The following is a 21788-nucleotide window of genomic DNA, read 5'->3' as shown; positions in this document are numbered from 1 at the left end:
AAATAAAAATTAATAATAATAATAATATCTGCACACGTCCCCCATTTCCTATGGGCAGTTCCAAGGACGGAAAGTTATCTGCATTCTTTGTGACTTGTAAATGTGTTTTGTCCCAAAGCAATCTAAAGACTGAATGTAAAACCAGTCCCTAAGTCTAGCTGTGGTTACTCTGTCTATAGGCAGTCACACCAAACCAATGTCCGTGACGGATGTTGAATATGGGCTCTTAGGTTCCTTTACAAAAGAAGTCAGATAATCCAGATCTCGACCTTCTTTCTGCACCTCCTGTCTCTACTCACATGAAAACTAGACTGTGCTAATTACATCATCACCTGAGCTCAGTACATTAAATTATATTGGTCATTAATATTCATTCCCCTTGTAAATAGATCACTCCAGGCAGGCTAATAGCAATAGTCTAATAGTCTGCAAATAATGCTTCTGCTTTCACATCTCCAGATCTGATCACGAGCACTTAGATAAAAACATTCATAAATGATAGGTTAGATCCACCTACAGATTGCAGGATTAGCTATAGCCTTGACAAAATGCAAAAAAGTAGGGACTAGTCCCCAGAACTGCATTTATGTCATCTTGAGTGGATGGGATTACCAGATACAGTGTAAAGGAAAAAAATAAAATTGTGCTGTTCATTCCAGATGTAATGATGTTGGATTTGGGATGTGGCAGCGGAATTGCCCAACTGACTTAGAACATACTGTCTATTTTGCATATTCAACTCTCCCCTAAAAGCAAACAACAAAACTAATGTTTTCCTTCAAGTGCTGCACTCTCTCTTATCTAATGCGCTCTCTTTCCCACTCTCTCTCTTATCTCATGCGCTCTCTTTCCCACTCTCTCTCTCATCTCATGCTCTCTCTTTCCCACTCTCTCTCATCTCATGCGCTCTCTTTACCACTCTCTCTCTCTTATCTCATGCGCTCTCTCTCCCACTCTCTCTCATCTCATGCACTCTTTCCCACTCTCTCTCTCTCTCATCTCATGCTCTCTCTTTCCCACTCTCTCTTTCTCTCATCTCATGCTCACTCTTTCCCACTCTCTCTCATCTCATGCGCTCTCTTTCCCACTCTCTCTCTTATCTCATGCTCTCTCTTTCCCACTCTCTCTCTCATCTCATGCACTCTCTTTCCCACACTCTCTCTCATCTCCTGCGCTCTCTTTCCCACTCTCTCTCTTATCTCATGCTCTCTCTTTCCCACTCTCTCTCTCATCTCATGCACTCTCTTTCCCACACTCTCTCTCATCTCCTGCGCTCTCTTTCCCACTCTCTCTCTCATCTCATGCGCTCTCTTTCCCACTCTCTCTCTTATCTCATGCGCTCTCTTTCCCACTCTCTCTCTTATCTCATGCGCTCTCTTTCTCATGTGTTCTCTTTATCTCACTCTTTCTTGTGCTCTGTTCCTCACACAGTCTGGTGTCTTTCTCTATTTATTGGTTAATCATGAGACAACACTAGATTCACATTCTTTATTGATCAATGAAAACAGATATCGCCTACACAGGGTACAAGAGCCCATTTCAATTCTGTGAGGTGTAGATGAAAGATCAGAGATGTAATCAGCTGACGTTGGTCCATTGGTGTTTGTACATTTTACTCTTACATAGTTTGTGGTGAAGAACTTGAGAAGACAATGGGTGAGGTGACATATTTGGTGAGATAACACCTATGATGGTCCTAGAGATAGTAGAAGAAGTGATATGACTATAGAGAGGGTTGCAGTGGACTGGAGACTGACACCTGAACTGGAGCTATTTGTGATATTTGGCGTTGATGTGCTGTTTGCAGACAGTGATGATTTAAATGAAGCCTGCACTTGTCTACCATTGAGACTTTGAGGAGGACGGAAATTATTCATCATTGTTGTTGAAACTCCTGAGACGCTTGTGTTAAGGGCAGATGAGAAAGATTTTACCTGGAAAATAATATTAGAAATAGTTGTGATAGTATTAGGAAGAGAATGCTCAAGATGCACAGAGTGCAGATGACAGACAGAAATGTCTACTACCCAATCACCGCGCCACTAGAAGAGAGGAATGTTCAAAGATCTAGTGATAGGAAGGTCCTATGCTAGGGTCGGGGAGCGAAGCTGATAAAAGTGAAAAACTTACAGGCACGAGGTATCAGCACTAACACACCCAGAAATATAAGGAGATGGGGTACACATACAGAAGGGGAAGAGTTTAATAATTGGAGGAGGAAGAAAGACTGATAAGAAGAGAGGAAATTTGATAGATGAACAGGATGAAAGTTGGAGAGTTGTCGACTCCATGTGGTAGATGAACAAATGGACAGGATGAAAGATGGAGAGGTGTAGACTTCATGTGGTAGATGAACAAATGGACAGGATGAAAGATGGAGAGGTGTAGACTTCATGTGGTAGATGAACAGAATGAAAGATGGAGAGATGTAGACTCCATGTGGTAGATGAACAGGATGAAAGATGGAGAGGTGTAGACTCCATGTGGTAGATGGACAGAATGAAAGATGGAGAGGTGTAGACTCCATGTGGTAGATGAACAGATGGACAGAATTAAAGATGGAGAGATGTAGACTCCATGTGGTAGATGAACAGGATGAAAGATGGAGAGGTGTAGACTCCATGTGGTAGATGGACAGGATGAAAGATGGAGAGGTGTAGACTCCATGTGGTAGATGGACAGAATGAAAGATGGAGAGGTGTAGACTCCTTGTGGAAGATGTACAGATGGACAGAATTAAAGATGGAGAGGTGAAGACTCCATGTGGTAGATGAACAGGATGAAAGATGGAGAGGTGTAGACTCCATGTGGTAGATGGACAGGATGAAAGATGGAGAGGTGTAGACTCCATGTGGTAGATGGACAGAATGAAAGATGGAGAGGTGTAGACTCCTTGTGGAAGATGTACAGATGGACAGAATTAAAGATGGAGAGGTGTAGACTTCATGTTTTAGGTTAACTGGACATGAGTGAAGGAACTGAGAGGGCTTTATGCTTCATACTTACCACGTAGCTGGGGACATATATTGGATTTTTGAAGACAGTCCACACTACAGCCTCGTCACAGGTGGGAGTGGTGAGTGAACCAAGATATCGATAGTACATGATACGATTGACATCACCCAAGAGTGAATCGAGAGAGAAAGTAGAATTCAGTACCAACATTGTTCCTGGAATCATGAAACAACATCAAACAAATGACCACAGGCAACTATCACAAGTTTCTTACATAACCCTGTCCAAATGTTTTCCTGTCTCAAGCACAATCTACATTCATGGGCAGACAGATGTTTCATGTATACATATATGTTGTGCAACAATACTGTTTTGGTATTGACTACCTGCATGGTATAATTCCTAGAATGCTAAAGAGATTGGCACCCAATATTTCAGGGTTTAAACAGCTAGCCCTTCATCAGGCGTGTAATGCAAGTGAAAAGATGACACATTTACAAAATTAAAAAATAAATACTAATAACACCTATAATGACCAATTTATCAGAAGTCGTAAAGCCCTATCGCTGGCCATAGAGGTCGTTTCACTTTGCACCGCTTTCGTTTGTTGCTGAATGCTTCCCCATGAGTTGGCATAGGGGGCTATTTATCACAATGGCACAGTTGCGATACCTGTTCTGTTAGCTCCAGTGGAAAATGTTAAAAGAGAGAGAGAACTGAATAAAATACTTTACTCATTAAATAAATAAATATATTTTAGGAACTGTTTTGAAATGAACAAACATTATTTTCTAGAGGGAGATAGATATTAATTTAACTCTTATCCCTCTGAATAGTTCTGTGTCAACTGAGTGATAAATAATGATCTGTTATTTTCTATTTGCAGCCATATGTACAAGTTTGATAGTTATTTGTGTGTATTGATGACGCTGTAACGGGGATGTGATAACACTGACAGAATACAGGTGATTGGTTACCGGGAGTGGAGACTTGATTTAACAGATTTGAGATCACCGACAGCTGTGATGTATTGGCCGAGTCCATGATCTGTAATAAAAACACAATTATGTCACCTCTAGCTTCTCGTACATCACAATAATCTGACAACTAACAAGACTGCCTCAGTTCTGGCCATTGCCACAAGGGGGCAGCAGGAGGTTTGGTCTATTTGTAGCTTGCATTATACTGCTGGTGGAGGGGGGATAAGTGGTACCTGACATGTATGCCCATCGCCGAGTATCATAGTAAGTTTTGGAAGGGCATATGATGCTGTCCATCCTCCTTAAACCCCCATAATGGAGCCCTAGTTGGACTTGCAGCCTCTGGTACCAGAGATAAGACATGCTGGGAACCTTGTCAGAGTAGAGGCCGGGAACAGTATATGATGATAATGTGTCTTCAAAAATGTTTTTATATTTGTAACAAAACATAGACCTTCTGCATGTTGTTCCTCTTATTTTCTGCACTGAAAGTATTTACTACATGTGTCCTTTCAAAATGAAGAGTTTAAAACAAAGAAACATCTGGAGGATCAGAATTCCGATAACATCATGAGGAGAAATACAACTTCGAACATAAAATAGTTGGTTTCTCTAGTAGATAAATATGTTAGAATATTGGTCAACAAATCCTTCATCCCAGTTTTATATATCTTACCTAAAATCCACAAACGTGCAGCCCTAGTCTGGCCAGGTCCATTATTTCTAATCTATTGCACTTTATAGATCATTGTCTTCATCCTTTGGTTATTAAGATGAATGTACACCATGAATGATCTAAAAGAGTTAAAAACTATCATGCAAGAAGAGTTCACTGTCACAACTGCTGATGTAAGTTCACTCTATACCGTCATAATTAATCAAAAAGGTCTTGGAAATGTTTAAATATTATCTAAATGGGGCCCAGATGTCAGAAGAGATTAAATATTTCTTGTCAGGAGGGAAAGAATTTATTTTAACGAATCTGTTCTTTTGGTTCTCTAATAACTTCTATCTCCAAAAGATGGGGATAGTGATGGGCACCAGATTCTCCCCCAGTGGCACAAATATGTGTATGGGATACTGGGAGAATTCTTCCATGGGGGATAGACATGCACAGGAGGCAAACCCAGTGTTGTGGTTTCCATTTTTTCAATGACGTACTGTTTATTTGGAGGGGCAATAATGAAACCCTGAATCAATTTTTCACCCTTTTAAATAAAAACCAGTTAAACAGAAAACTTGCATTTAGCAACAGTAAAACAGGTCAATTTTTTAGATCTGAGGAAAAGTATTAAAGCGAATATCTGCACCCAAAATTATGAAAATCTGACACTACTTCGTACCTACCATCTGATAGTAATCATTATCAGAATGGCCTAAGAAGCATACCCAACAGCTATGTCAAACAAATTAGAAGAAGCTGAAATTGAAACCTTTAGGGTACAGGCTGAAAATATGAAGAAACAATTTTATAAAAAAGGGTACAATAAAGAGACTATGGAAAGAACAGTACAGGGACCAGAGACCAAATGCTTTTGCCAACTTCCAAGGAATTAAATACATTTTATACAGGAATCCCTTTTATAACACTATATACAAACAGAAAAGTCATTAGAAAACGTTGCGCTTTACTTACTAAAGACCCTATACTTACTAATTTCATCACAGAAAGACCATGTTTATATATAAAAGGGCAAGAAATTTAGTGACAAGTGCAGATTCCAAGTCGTCTTCCAAATCCGTTCATTTTATAGATTTACATTCATATGTGAGTGCAATCTGAATTTCCATGTTTTTTTCAGATTATTAGTTGTGTAATATGATGAAAACGTATCACCATATGATTGTTCTGTATTATGAGACGGTTTCACTCACGTTGACCACATTAGATATATACATACAAACAATAGACACATATATTGATACATCTAATACATTAGTTATTGATACATTTATTGGATATACCTTTTGCTGCAGCAGATCTATAATCATCACCACCTGGATTTGGAAGGAATTGTAGGAGTGTGAACCTATAGGGCCTGAGTCATTATTGGACATAAGTCCTGAGTGTGATGTGAGTGCGTAAATAGATGATGATGGATGATGGATGATGGATGATGGATGATGTCTTATCGTTCCAGTCACATTCTGGGCTTCTCTTAGCTCAGTGTTTAGTACCAACTGATAGTGAGGACTACATGTATGAATGCCAGAACATGTGTTTACATGTAAGAGAAAAGATAAATATACAATCCATGTACAGTACGCATTAGGAATATCCTGATTTATGTATTTCATATAAAAATATCTATATTTTTTCTTATAATGTATTTTAATCAATAACTATAGTATTAAGAGTTGTTACTTTAATTTTCTTTCATGCATTCTGTAGGACTTGATATTGCACTTATGCAGGCGCATGTCCTGCAGTGTTCTCTGTCTGTCTGCATACATCATCATCATCAGTGTGCTCTGTCTGTCTGCATACATCATCATCATCATCATCAGTGTGCTCTGTCTGTCTGCATACATCATCATCATCATCATCATCATCAGTGTGCTCTGTCTGTCTGCATACATCATCATCATCATCATCATCATCAGTGTGCTCTGTCTGTCTGCATACATCATCATCATCATCATCATCATCAGTGTGCTCTGTCTGTCTGCATACAGCAAGTACAGCCAGAGCACACTTATACCCACATTCAAACGAAAGGTTTCTTAAGATCCGCTTGTACTTGAATACGAGCGTTTGTGTGCGATTAACGGCACATTTTTTCCAGCGCAAATTGCGTTCACAATGCGATCCAAGATTAACCAGGCCCACAAGGTTTTATGGCAATAAGTTCTATTGATATCTATTTTTTTTACTTTTATTTTTTATCAGTCTAGTACTCATATTTAATGATTTATTAGATAATATGACCACAACTGTTCTAGCTGTTTGGAATATTAGACCTGTAATTTTGTAAAGTAATATGTTTCACTCTATTATCATTTTATTACATATACCGGTATTATGTAAAGAAGTAGAAGCTCCAATGTGTATGAACCCTAGGGCTAGACAAGAAGCATTTACTTAGCAGTGTTATGGATGTAAATTTATAAACAAAATTATAAGAGAGAACTCACATCAATGAAGAATCCCAGCACTGCAATTCCTGTCCGGTCTTTTTTGGCATCTGTTAAATTCATCCCATTCTTAGTGTGAACAATGTGCATCTATGAGTAACAAACAGATCATCACATCCTCAGTGTGAACATTGTACATCTACGGGTAACAAACAGATCATTACATCCTCAGTGTGAACATTGTACATCTATGAGTAACAAACAGATCATTACATCCTTAGTGTGAACATTGTACATCTATGAGTAACAAACAGACCATTACATCCTCAGTGTGAACATTGTACATCTATGAGTAACAAACAGATCATCACATCCTCAGTGTGAACATTGTACATCTACGGGTAACAAACAGATCATTACATCCTCAGTGTGAACATTGTACATCTATGAGTAACAAACAGATCATTACATCCTCAGTGTGAACATTGTACATCTATGGGTAACAAACAGATCATCACATCCTCAGTGTGAACATTGTACATCTATGAGTAACAAACAGATCATTACATCCTCAGTGTGAACATTGTACATCTATGAGTAACAAACAGATCATCACATCCTCAGTGTGAACATTGTACATCTATGAGTAACAAACAGATCATTACATCCTCAGTGTGAACATTGTACATCTATGAGTAACAAACAGACCATTACATCCTCAGTGTGAACATTGTACATCTATGAATAACAAACAGATCATTACATCCTCAGTGTGAACATTGTACATCTATGAGTAACAAACAGATCATCACATCCTCAGTGTGAACATTGTACATCTATGAGTAACAAACAGATCATCACATCCTCAGTGTGAACATTGTACATCTATGAGTAACAAACAGATCATTACATCCTCAGTGTGAACATTGTACATCTATGAGTAACAAACAGACCATTACATCCTCAGTGTGAACATTGTACATCTATGAGTAACAAACAGATCATTACATCCTCAGTGTGAACATTGTACATCTATGAGTAACAAACAGATCATTACATCCTCAGTGTGAACATTGTACATCTACGAGTAACAAACAGATCATCACATCCTCAGTGTGAACATTGTACATCTACGGGTAACAAACAGATCATTACATCCTCAGTGTGAACATTGCCATTTATATACTTAAAAAACTTTTTGGGGTTTGTCTTACTTTCTTTTGCAACGTGCCTTTCATTTTCTAATTTAGCCAATCTAATTTCCTTTTTGCATGTTTTATTACATTCCTTGTACCTATGGAAGGACTCCTCTGACCCTTCAGACTTAAACAATTTAAATGCACGCTTCTTCCTTTGCATTTCTTCCCTTACCTTTTTATTTAGCCACATTGGTTTAGACTTAATTCTTTTACATTTATTTCCCATAGGAATGAACTTATACGTGTATGTTTCCAACAACATTTTAAAGACAGCCCACATTTCTTCCGTATTTTTTCCTTCAAAGGCTTTGTCCCAGTCTATGCTCTTTATAGACTCCTTTAGCATATTAAAATTTGCCTTTGCCTACTCTGGAGATGGTAATAGAGGTACTGGAGCAGCGATAGTTCAACACGGCCAGAGACTGAGAGCAGACTGGAGCAGCGGAGGTAACTCGTGGTAACAGCTGAGGAGTCACAGAGAGAGTAGCGGCTCTGAGTGGTAGCGATGAGAGAACTGGAGCTGTCACGATGATGTACACTGGAGATGGTAAGAGAGGTACTGGAGCAGCGATAGTTTAGCACAGACCACAAACTGAGAGCAGACTGGAACACAGGGAAACCACAAGGAGAACAGGAACCAGAACCACAGGCTGCAGGAAGTGAGCTTGAAGAACAGGCATCAGACAGGTGAATCCAGGAGATTTAAATAGTGCTCCAGAAGTGCTTAGCCAATGAAAAAGAGGAAGGAGGTCCTGAAGTGCAATAGGCTGCACCTGCACAGATCTGAATGAATGACCTGGAGAATGTCTGATGCTGGGACATGGCAGTTTCCAGATGAATGGACCGCAGGTAACGAGACAGGTACTATCTGTGGGACCGGAGCGTTACGCCAACAGGCCGCCCAGCATATCTGAGATGGAACAGCTTTCACCCAGGACACATAAGAAAGTCCATGATTTACAGCCAGGCTCTGACATACATTCGGATTTGTTCAGACAGCAAAAACAGAAAACAACACCTGTTATCACGGAGGAATACATTCCAACAACAAGGATACCATCCAATAGTTATAGATGGACAGATCCACAAGGATCCCAAGGAGTAGCCTCCTGGATTACAAACAGAAGGAGGATAACAGCAGGGTGCCCCTAGTGGTCACTTACAATCCCCACATGAACATCTTGGGGAAAATTGCTGCTGATCTTAATCCCATATTTCAGAAAGACAATAGGCTGAAGGAAATATTCCCAGATTTACCTCTCGTTTCATACAAACAGCCTCCAAATTTAAGAAATCTCCTCGTTAAAAGTGCCCTCTCATCACCATCAGAGACTGGCACCTTCCCTTGCAAAAACCAAAAAATTGCAAAACATGCACCCATGTCCTACCAACAAACACAGTCCACATACCCAACACACAACGGGACTATAAAATCACTGACACATTCTCATGTACCAAGATTGAGAACAAGCAGAAACTGCAATCCGGGATGAATCTGCACAGACACATAATAAAGAAGACTCTGGACACCCCCGTGGGTAAACACTTCTCTGGACCAGGACACAGTAAGACAGATTTAAAAGTCTTAATACTGAAAAGATTTTTTTAAAAATGACAGGGAGAGAAATATCTGGAAATTCAAGCTGATAAGAACATTCCAGTCATTGACTCAAGGACTCAACCTAACACCTGGATTTATGACCCACTACATGGACACACTGCACTCCCCATAGCAGAGTGACTCCAGATCTCTGAACTCCTAGAACTTTTACTCTTTCATCGGTAACGAAAAACTTCATTGTATTACTTTAGATTATCTTAATAATGTATCCCCCCCACCCCTGTACAAATTGTTTGATGTAACATCTCTTAAATGTTGGGCCCTTTTCTCAGTCATTCATTTGTAAACTTGCCTGATTAAAGGGCCTCTGCGCTCTGAAAACTACTAAAACTATAACATTTTCTTTAGGTTAGCCAATAAAAGTATCACTCCTATAATAATTTCGTCTTTTTTGACACGAAAGTATTCAACATCGCACAGATTTTTATGGCTGACACGGTACTGCAATCATTTTTTATTTTTTTTTGCTACACATAAGGATTATTGTGCAAAGAAAAACCTTGCACACAATGCACCGTGTGTCCTGCTTCCCGGTGGGCAGAAGAATACAAGAGGACGTTACCTCCATAGGGTACTGCTTCCCACTCAGTCTGTGCTCAGATCCCGATGTCCCATTTCCCCAGTGAAAATGAAATGCGATGGCAGAATATACAGCAGGAAGACCCCCTCCAGATACGGAGACCCCACTTCCAATGGAAACTTCAACTGTGAAAAGAAATTAATGGAGTGAGCAGAATATTTCAGTGAACGTAATATCTCAATGTCATTATACTGCTTATAATAACTGTCTTACTGCAATCAGTATCAGTGTGGTATAATAGTACAGTATCAGTAGTATCAGTACTGTGCTCAGTATCAGTGTGGTATAATAGTACAGTATCAGTAGTATTAGTACTGTGCTCAGTATCAGTGTGGTATAATAGTACAGTATCAGTAGTATAAGTACTGTGCTCAGTATCAGTGTGGTATAATGGTACAGTATCAGTAGTATCAGTACTGTGCTCAGTATCAGTGTGGTATAATAGTACAGTATCAGTAGTATCAGTACTGTGCTCAGTATCAGTGTGGTATAATAGTACAGTATCAGTACTGTGCTCAGTATCAGTGTGGTATAATGTACAGTGTCAGTACTGTGCTCAGTATCAGTGTGGTATAATGGTACAGTATCAGTACTGTGCTCAGTATCAGTGTGGTATAATGGTACAGTATCAGTACTGTGCTCAGTATCAGTGTGGTATAATGGTACAGTGTCAGTACTGTGCTCAGTATCAGTGTGGTATAATGGTACAGTATCAGTACTGTGCTCAGTATCAGTGTGGTATAATGGTACAGTATCAGTACTGTGCTCAGTATCAGTGTGGTATAATAGTACAGTATCAGTAGTGTGCTCAGTATCAGTGTGGTATAATAGTACAGTATCAGTAGTATGCTCAGTAACAGTGTAGTATAATAGCACAGTATCAGTACTGTGCTCAGTAACAGTGTGGTATAATAGTACAGTATCAGTAGTATGCTCAGTAACAGTGTAGTATAATAGCACAGTATCAGTACTGTGCTCAGTAACAGTGTGGTATAATGGTACAGTATCAGTACTGTGCTCAGTATCAGTGTGGTATAATGGTACAGTATCAGTACTGTGCTCAGTATCAGTGTGGTATAATAGTACAGTATCAGTACTGTGCTCAGTAACAGTGTGGTATAATGGTACAGTATCAGTACTGTGCTCAGTAACAGTGTGGTATAATGGTACAGTATCAGTACTGGGCTCAGTATCAGTGTGGTATAATGGTACAGTATCAGTACTGTGCTCAGTATCAGTGTGGTATAATGGTACAGTATCAGTACTGTGCTCAGTATCAGTGTGGTATAATAGTACAGTATCAGTACTGTGCTCAGTAACAGTGTGGTATAATGGTACAGTATCAGTACTGTGCTCAGTAACAGTGTGGTATAATGGTACAGTATCAGTACTGGGCTCAGTATCAGTGTGGTATAATGGTACAGTATCAGTACTGTGCTCACTGTATTTTTACTATGTGTCTGCAGGACAGGACTGCGCAGTTCTAGTTATTATTACCCGTTCTCCCCGTATTATCCATCGTCAGCAGGGTAGTTGCGTTGTTGTAGTTAGTAAAGTTGAAGGGACTCAGACTTCCGTTGAACTGGGCTGTGTCCTCTGTAATGTTTATTGGGGACTGCTGTGATCCGTTACAGGACCCCAGTGATGACCAAGTACTGGGACCTGTGAAATAATATATAATAATAAATAATCAATTAAATAATCCCAATATTATTTATAGTTCTGGAATTTACTATTGTATTTGTTTATTATTCTAAATGTCACATTTTACTCATTTGTGGATACTCTTTCTAGGAAGTAAATTAAGCTGTTATTGAAGACAATTCCTTGGCTGTGTGGCGGTAACCTGGAGGTTAGGGTCTGGTATTACTGTAGGATATGTTACTGTCATACAGTCCCCTTTATCTTATTAATCCCACAATAATTTCCTTACATCTGTGATGATCCAGGCTGGATGATACAAATGTAACGGACAGGGCCCCTGTCCTTCCTTCTCCACACACCCCAATCTTCTACCCGACATTTGCCTTCTCCCCGTTCTTTACAGTCACACCCATCCCCCGGTTCTACCTGTACCCAGCAGTAGTTTGCTTAACTCCCTGTTACTTCTTTCTGTCTCCTTTAGGCTTTTCTGCATTGACAGCGTTGGGGTTTTATTAATTACATGTTGTCAGCGATGCTGCAGGAGCCTCTCTGACTCGTAACGTTCACTCATCAGGAGCTGAAGATCTGGGACCAGGATATCCTGGAAGTGGTGGCAGACATGGGACCATGTTATCGTGGAAGTGGAGGCAGCCATGGGACCAGGATATCCTGGAAGTGGAGGCAGACATGGGACAATGATATCATGGAAGTGGTGGCAGACATGGAACCATGATATTGTGGAAGTGGAAGCAGCCATGGGACCAGGATATCCTGGAAGTGAAGGCAGACATGGGACCATGATATCGTGGAAGTGAAGGCAGACATGGGACCATGTTATCGTGGAAGTGGAGGCAGCCATGGGACCATGTTATCGTGGAAGTGGAAGCAGCCATGGGACCAGGATATCCTGGAAGTGAAGGCAGACATGGGACCATGTTATCGTGGAAGTGGAGGCAGCCATGGGACCATGTTATCGTGGAAGTGGAAGCAGCCATGGGACCAGGATATCCTGGAAGTGAAGGCAGACATGGGACCATGATATCGTGGAAGTGAAGGCAGACATGGGACCATGTTATCGTGGAAGTGGAAGCAGCCATGGGACCAGGATATCCTGGAAGTGAAGGCAGACATGGGACCAGGATATCCTGGAAGTGGAGGCAGACATGGGACCATGTTATCGTGGAAGTGGAGGCAGACATGGGACCATGTTATCGTGGAAGTGGAGGCAGACATGGGACCATGTTATCCTGGAAGTGGAGGCAGCCATGGGACCAGGATATCCTGAAAATGGAAGCAGCCATGGGACCAGGATATCCTGGAAGTGGAGGCAGACATGGGACAATGATATCCTGGAAGTGGAGGCAGACATGGGACCATGATATCGTGGAAGTGGAAGCAGCCATGGGACCAGGATATCCTGGAAGTGAAGGCAGACATGGGACCATGATATCGTGGAAGTGAAGGCAGACATGGAACCATGTTATCGTGGAAGTGGAGGCAGACATGGGAACATGATATCGTGGAAGTGGAGGCAGACATGGGACCATGATATCGTGGAAGTGGTGCAGCCATTGGACCAGGATATCGTGAAAGCAGAGGCAGCCAATGGACCATGATATCGTGGAAGTGGAGGCAGCCAATGGACCATGATATCGTGGAAGTGGAGGCAGACATGGGACCATGATATCGTGGAAGTGGAGGCAGACATGGGACCATGTTATCGTGGAAGTGGAGGCAGACATGGGAACATGATATCGTGGAAGTGGAGGCAGACATGGGAACATGATATTGTGAAAGTGGAGGCAGACATTGGGCCATGATATCGTGGAAGTGGAGGCAGCCAATGGACCATGATATCGTGGAAGTGGAGGCAGACATGGGACCATGATATCGTGGAAGTGGAGGCAGACATGGGACCATGCTATCGTGGAAGTGGAGGCAGACATGGGAACATGATATCGTGGAAGTGGAGGCAGACATTGGGCCATGATATCGTGGAAGTGGAAGATACAATAGCAGCACTGACGGCAGCTATCAGGTGCAGTGTGAGAACAGCGACTGTAAGTATTATTATTGATATAGCATCACCATATAATGCAGCACTGTACAGAGAAACACCCCCCGCTAGTCCCAAATACAATATCCGCACTGAGGAGAGAAAGGATTTATGATGATCATATTTTTATGTATGAAATTATTTTGTATATATTTTTATTTTCTCATTATCTTGTTAATTATTTTAGTTACTACATTTTTTTACGATTAATTTATGGTTATAAAGGAAAGGGGAAAAGAGACATTTAGACCGTAGGGTTCGTTTGCCATTTGTTTGTTCATCTGTATAAAAGAATTGTAATAATATATCTATTTTAGATATGAAAGTATAACCAACATAATGTTAATATATTACATATACAGTGTATCTTTATGTTTTAATGTATTTGTGTAGTGTGTTTTTTGCTGATTTAGGTTTTAATTAACACAATGCACGTCTAAGGATGTTCCCTGGCAGTGTATTACCACTTGCTGGAAGTGTTGCTTTCTGCTCCCTCACAAGATATCAGGATTGTATGCAGATCATTTATTAGGAATTATTTCACTCTTCAAAGATTGATTCCATCAGGCGTATCAGTGGGTCCTCTAATCACATTCTATTGGCCTCAATTTACATTTTCTACTCAGTGTTTTGCCCCTCATTGCGGTGATTTCTATCCGCCACTTTCATTTCTCTAGGTGCTGCCGGCTACGGGCAAGTTTCTGCTCTGCTGTGGATGCGGTTGGATCAGATCTTTGCTGGGACACCTATAATCAGTCTGGACAGTGGAGACCACAGGCCACTAGGTCTATAACACTGTCTGCATTGCTGCCGGATACAGTGGAGGTCTGCCCTGCTGTGGATGCAGGTTGAGTTGATCTTTGCTGGGGCAGCTCAAACCATTTTGTGCAGATGAGCACTAGACCACCACCACCAAATAAAGACCGCAACAAGCTGGTATTGGTGTGCGCACACCTTCATGGAATTCTGATATTTGATTTTATTGAAGTACCTGGGTTTTTCATGTCCATGCAGTTAACTCTGAACAGTTGAGACCAGTTATATCCAAACATTGATATTGGACATTTGATCTAACTAAAGGCCCTCTCTGCATTTGTGATTTTTAGGTTCCTGTGACAGGATGGGCTGCCTGTGTGTTACTGGGGACCGACTGGGCTTGCCTTGCCACGTCCCATTTTTTTATCCCAAATGCACCCCTCTAGCGCAGTAGGAGGAGCCTGCTGCCACCACGAAGTTCCTTAGCGGCACCTAGAACTGCATCCTTGTGGGTAGCCTAGTGTACCCCCTTGCTGGTACACCTGAGCTGGTACCCCTGACCTCTTCCTATTTATCAGGGTTGCTGTGGATGGGTCCCCCTGAGCTGCTGGGTAGCGAGCAGAGCGGTGGTACTAGACGCTGAGTACAAACCCCAGAACAGCTCGAAACAGATTAGATTTGGTCTAATCTGTGGTCACAGGAATTATAGCAGGGAAGTAGTCGTCAAAGCAGGAGGTTCCTTAAGCACTGATGTTTATTAGCTCAGGAAGTCCTGAAAAGGACAGTTACACACTAGTTTAAGGTACTAGTGGTATCCAGACATGTACAGATGGAATAATACTGATGGTCAAATAATACATGGTCAAACAGTCTGCTTTTTATACAGTTTTACAGAGATATGCTAGTAGGAGGTAATCCAGCATCCTGCCCTCTAACCAATCCAGGTGCGTCATGCAGGCTGCACATAAATACCTTGTTACATTGCTGCTAGTGGCACCACTACGTCTGAGGTTTTATACTGAATGTTTACCATCAGGATATAACATTTCTAAAATCTTTCTTTTAACACAATTTAACTTGCAAAACTCATTCATCTGTGATCACTTACATCATGAGTCTTACACACATGGGAAGTCTACCAGCAGTATAATTACCTCCTCCTGTCTATCAGGCTAGACAGACGATTTGGTCACTTCACATGAAAAGACTTAACATGAGATTACCTGTCTCCAGACAGTTGCAAAACCCAAACATGACATATGTCTCCTAAGTTAATACCTTTCCATACCAATTGTTAGGAACCCCTCCAGCCGTCACAACACAACCCGGAGTCTACTCTGCCAATCAGGTGTTCACTGGAGCCCCTGATGGTGGGGACAGACTGGGCTGCAGACTGACAGAGGGTCGTGAAGTGTGTCCCGGCTGGGGAGAACCCAGGCAAACGGAGTGAAGTCCAAGCAGAGGTCAAGGGCCGGCAGCAGATAGCAATTCCAATAAACAAGCCGAGGTCAAGGGTCACGAGCTGACAGGAAGGTCGGTAAACAAGCCAGGGGTCAAGGTCACGAGAAACACAGGCAGGGTCCAAATCCAGACAAAGGGTCATACACAGGTAATCAGCAGAATATACAACGGACAGGAACAAGGCACAGAGCAGGTCAGCAGACTGGCAACAGAAGCTATAACCAGCAATGAGGCAGCAGACCTCACTGCCTTAAATACAGACATAGACCAATCAGGACTTGCTCCTGGGGTATGCACATCTGCAGGCTTATTGCATGCCATACAGACAGACCAATAAGAACCTGTCTTTAATATTGAACAGGTGCAGGCTAAAACACACTAAATCAGCCCAGAGCTGCGGAACATAACTGCTCATGTGCCCACTACAAGGCTGCCAGAGCGCATAAGATTACCAGAGCCACAGTGAGTTGCGGCGGTGCCCGCGGCCGCCGCGATTGTCTAACACCAATATAGAAAGATAGGTATGTTTCCAATGATATACATTTGCACATTGCACTAATAATTTAAATATAGTTATACAATAAGTTATTTAAAACTTGCAAACTCTCCCGGAATGTCCGGGTGACTCCTGAAAATCGGGTAGGTCTCCCAGACCGGGAGAGCAGGTATTCAGCATACGACAACTTGCTCGTTAAAATGACGCGATTCGCGGTGAATCGCGTAAGTTTGGCCCTGAAACATTATTTTTGTCTCGGGAGGCGGGGCAAAAATGACGCGATTGAATGCCCACGCCCCTCCCGCCTGCCCGTGATCTCCCGGAATTAACTTTTCAAAAGGTTGGCAAGAATGAGTTATTTATAAGTGATCCAGCCACAGTACCCTTAGGATATTTTCCTCTATATGTTTCCTATTTACTTGACATTCTTTAGAGTGCTCTATGGAGTGATTGATGCCTCCAGTATTAGTTTTTGATGCATTTATTGTATTGCACTACCAATTTTATTATTGAGATTTATTAATTGTTTTTATCATTGTGTTGGTTTTGTTGTTGCCCAATAAGTGAGTCAGCTATAGCACGGTGTCTCTATTTTCTTCAGTTTTCAGGTGATAACCAGTGAGGTTTATCATATTCCGCTCATGGCTGCATTTCTGGCTCATTTGTTTGGGTAAGATTATATTATTATTTTATCCTGAATTTTTCTCATCCACACCTTAATAGCAAGTGTAGGTAGGCTGTTAGTTCTATATGTATAATTTTCCATTATTGTCAACGGTGATACTATTTGACATTTAAGCCTTACAGGCGCAGCGAGAGGGACGGGGCGACACAGGCGCAGCGAGAGCGACGGGGCGACACAGGCGCAGCGAGAGCGACGGGGCGGCACAGGCGCAGCGAGAGCGACGGGGCGACACAGGCGCAGCGAGAGCGACGGGGCGACACAGGCGCAGCGAGAGCGACGGGGCGACACAGGCGCAGCGAGAGGGACGGGGCGACACAGGCGCAGCGAGAGCGACGGGGCGACACAGGCGCAGCGAGAGCGACGGGGCGACACAGGCGCAGCGAGAGCGACGGGGCGACACAGGCGCAGCGAGAGCGACGGGGCGACACAGGCGCAGCGAGAGCGACGGGGCGACACAGGCGCAGCGAGAGCGACGGGGCGGCACAGGCACAGCGAGAGCGACACAGGCGCAGCGAGAGCGACGGGGCGGCACAGGCATCTAACAATCTTTTTACATTCACGGCAGTAGCGTCAGACTCTTGGAAATGTGCCAGGTCATTAGTTCTGCCAACTAGTCACTAATACAACAGATTTATTGAGGAACCTCTATCCTGACAGTCTCAGCATCTAGGTGTAATATATGTATATATATATATATATATATATATATATATATATATATATATATATATATATATAGTTATTGTCTGATGACGTGAGGACAAACACTCACCACATGACTCCGCTGTATAACACCAATCTGGAGGGAGAAAAATATACCAATATTATACCACACGTTATAACATCATTTGAAAGAGGGGGGATATACAGTATATACAGCACAATTATATAGGGTAAGAGGTTATGTGATAGAGGAGGGTATACAGTATACACAGAACAATTATATAGGGTAAGAGGCTATGTGAGAGGAGGGATATACAGTACATACAGCACAATTGTATAGGGTAAGAGGTTATGTGATAGAGGAAGGATATGCAGTATATACACAGGACAATTATATAGAATAAGAGGCTATGTGATAGAGAAGGGGTATACAGTATATACACTGGACAATTATATAGGGTAAGAGGCTATGTGACAGAGGAGGGATATATAGTATATACACAGGACAATTATATAGGGTAAGAGGTTATGTGATAGAGGAAGGATATGCAGTATATACACAGGATAATTATATAGGGTAAGATGCTATGTGATAGAGGAGGGATATACAGTATATACACAGGATAATTATATAGGGTAAGAGGCTATGTGATAGAGGATGGATATACAGTATATACACAGGACAATTATATAGAATTAGAGGCTTTGTGATAGAGGATGGATATACAGTATATACACAGGATAATTATATAAGGTAAGAGGCTATGTGATATAGAAGGGATATATACATAACTATTATTTAGGCTTAAATCAAAGGATGGCGGTGCACTCATTCCAAAAATAACTCAACACTGTGCATAGTCCTTATAAAGAAAATAAATCCACAATTGTTCAAAAAACAAGAACAACCCAGCACCAGTTATGGAAAAAAATGAAAAAATTGAATGAAAAAAGGTGAAAAATACATTACAATATCATGACATTCTCAGTGCATCATGCTTTCATCAGGGGCATAGAGAAATCACTATTGCAGACCTTTAAATACAACACAGAGAACCATATTCAGCTGATGCAATTAGTCCACCTTTTCTGCAGGTGGCTAATTAAGGACACTGCTTGTGGAGAAATGCATACAAACAATACAAAAATGAACAACATACATATTAAATAATAAAATACAAGAAAAACAAACAAAAGCACATATAAACACAAAAGTACAAAAATCAAAAGTATATGTCTTCTAATCCGCTCCTTCATTTAACATAATGCACTTAATCAAAGCCGCGCAGTTAAGCATAAACAACCTATTTGCGTCTCATCCACAATAAAATCCAATAGGATCCAAATACATACAAAAAATAATTAACCACAAAACAAAATAATAAATATATAGTCCAATAAATAAATTCATAATTCATAAATAAAACAAATGAAGTCTCATAATATATAATGTGTGTGAGGCTATACCGCAGAATCACCGAGCAGTACTGTATTTATATCCAATACTTAGCCAAGAGAACAGACTTACAAAGCCCGGCCACAATATAATCTGTAGTGTACAAAAACCAACACAAACAGTGAAACTCATAATCAACTAAACCAATAAATACATAATAACAAATAACAAAATAAAAAATAAATATATATATATATATATATAGATTAGCAGGGTCACCTGGCGCTGAACAGGTCCGATTTCTACTGTGCAGCAATTTTTATTTTAATTGTTTGGTAAACAGACCAAAAATGCTATTTACAAAATAAGATTTGTTGCTTTCTTGCGTTGTCGTTATGTCCTGTTGTGGCTATGTCATGTTGTGGCTATGTCATGTTGTTGTTATGTCATGTTGTGGTTATGTCCTGTTGTGGTTATGTCCTGTTGTGGTTATGTCATGTTGTGGTTATGTCCTGTTGTAGCTATGTCATGTTGTTATGTCATGTTGTGGTTATGTCCTGTTGTAGCTATGTCATGTTGTTATGTCATGTTGTGGTTATGTCATGTTGTGGTTATGTCCTGTTGTAGCTATGTCATGTTGTTATGTCCTGTTGTGGTTATGTCATGTTGTGGTTATGTCCTGTTGTAGCTATGTCATGTTGTTATGTCATGTTGTGGCTATGTCATGTTGTTGTTATGTCATGTTGTGGCTATGTCATGTTGTGGCTATGTCCTGTTGTAGCTATGTCCTGTTGTAGCTATGTCCTGTTGTAGCTATGTCCTGTTGTAGCTATGTCCTGTTGTAGCTATGTCCTGTTGTTTTGTCATGTTGTGGTTATGTCCTGTTGTGGCTATGTCCTGTTGTGGTTATGTCCTGTTGTGGTTATGTCCTGTTGTGGTTATGTCCTGTTGTGGCTATGTCATGTTGTGGTTATGTCCTGTTGTGGTTATGTCCTGTTGTGGCTATGTCCTGTTGTAGCTATGTCCTGTTGTAGCTATGTCCTGTTGTAGCTATGTCCTGTTGTAGCTATGTCCTGTTGTTTTGTCATGTTGTGGTTATGTCCTGTTGTGGCTATGTCCTGTTGTGGCTATGTCCTGTTGTGGTTATGTCCTGTTGTGGTTATGTCCTGTTGTGGCTATGTCCTGTTGTGGCTATGTCATGTTGTGGTTATGTCCTGTTGTGGTTATGTCCTGTTGTGGCTATGTCCTGTTGTGGCTATGTCCTGTTGTGGCTATGTCCTGTTGTGGTTATGTCATGTTTTGGTGAGGTTAGGGTTAGGTTTTCTTCCAGCAGTCAAACAATTGTTTACAACAAAAAATTATGTTTTCAATATTTGTCGCTTTGTTGTGTTGTCGCTATGTGGTCTAAAAGGTTACTTTATCCACACTAAATAACTATATAAGATTTGTCAGCTTTACTTTGAGCTGTGGAAGATATTCACCAACCAAACAATATATATATATATATATATATATATATACACACACACACAGACACACGTACATAGGACAGTTCTAGTAAGATAGGATATGTGTGATATATATATATATACACACAAACACGCGTACATAGGACAGTTGTAGTATGATAGGACATGTGATAGAGAAGTGATATATATATATATTTAACCCCCTGTCACTGTGTGTATTGTGTGGTGCAAAGGGTACACAGTGCACCTCCTTCTCCAGCCCTGGCTAGCTGATGGGCATGGGTGTAAATGATCAGGGGGTCCCTGCACATGCAGGTGTTTCTCTGTAGTTAGTGGGACACAGGTGATGTCACTTTGTAATGCAGTGTAATAAAAGTCACAATAATTTGGGCGCCGGACCATCTCTATATTAAACTGAACTCTTTATTTACACTCCTCTTCCTCCAGCACGATAATCATAGTGGTTGCAGCAATAAAGAAATATATATACATCTCCTTACTCTCTCCAGCACAGTTCTTAATGAGCAATACGAATATGGTTGCAAATATCTTATCACTCCTCCTGCACAGTTCTTAGTGTTATCCAGATGTTATAGAACATAAATCATAGGTCTCTTACACTCCATACTCACTGCAGATCACCCTCCTCTGCAGGGGCACTCACATGGATGCTAACAGGTAGACAGCTTCTCCTCCATGCAGCTCTGACACACTCTGTACCTCTCAGCTGCAGCTCATCCCTCCTCTGCGGG

General features: G+C 41.1%; 1 protein-coding gene across 1 annotated transcript in view; it reads right to left on the bottom strand.

The window, feature by feature from the left end:
* Positions 1-1487: 1487 nt before the first annotated feature.
* The window catches only part of LOC142098099 (carbonic anhydrase 15-like), a 36987-nt gene continuing 16686 nt past the window's right edge, over positions 1488-21788 (bottom strand). Inside the window, exons 2-8 of the mRNA XM_075180583.1 lie at positions 18281-18307; positions 11908-12072; positions 10393-10535; positions 7071-7160; positions 3933-4002; positions 3007-3170; positions 1488-1934 (exon numbers count right to left, since the gene is read on the bottom strand). Coding sequence (XP_075036684.1) covers positions 1686-1934; positions 3007-3170; positions 3933-4002; positions 7071-7160; positions 10393-10535; positions 11908-12072; positions 18281-18307 — 908 coding nt within the window. The 3' untranslated portion in view covers positions 1488-1685. The remainder of the gene's footprint in view (positions 1935-3006; positions 3171-3932; positions 4003-7070; positions 7161-10392; positions 10536-11907; positions 12073-18280; positions 18308-21788) is intronic.

The sequence above is a fragment of the Mixophyes fleayi genome, chromosome 7, assembly GCF_038048845.1.
Source record: "Mixophyes fleayi isolate aMixFle1 chromosome 7, aMixFle1.hap1, whole genome shotgun sequence".
Lineage (NCBI taxonomy): Eukaryota > Metazoa > Chordata > Amphibia > Anura > Limnodynastidae > Mixophyes > Mixophyes fleayi.
This window is presented reverse-complemented; position numbering and strand designations above follow the sequence as displayed.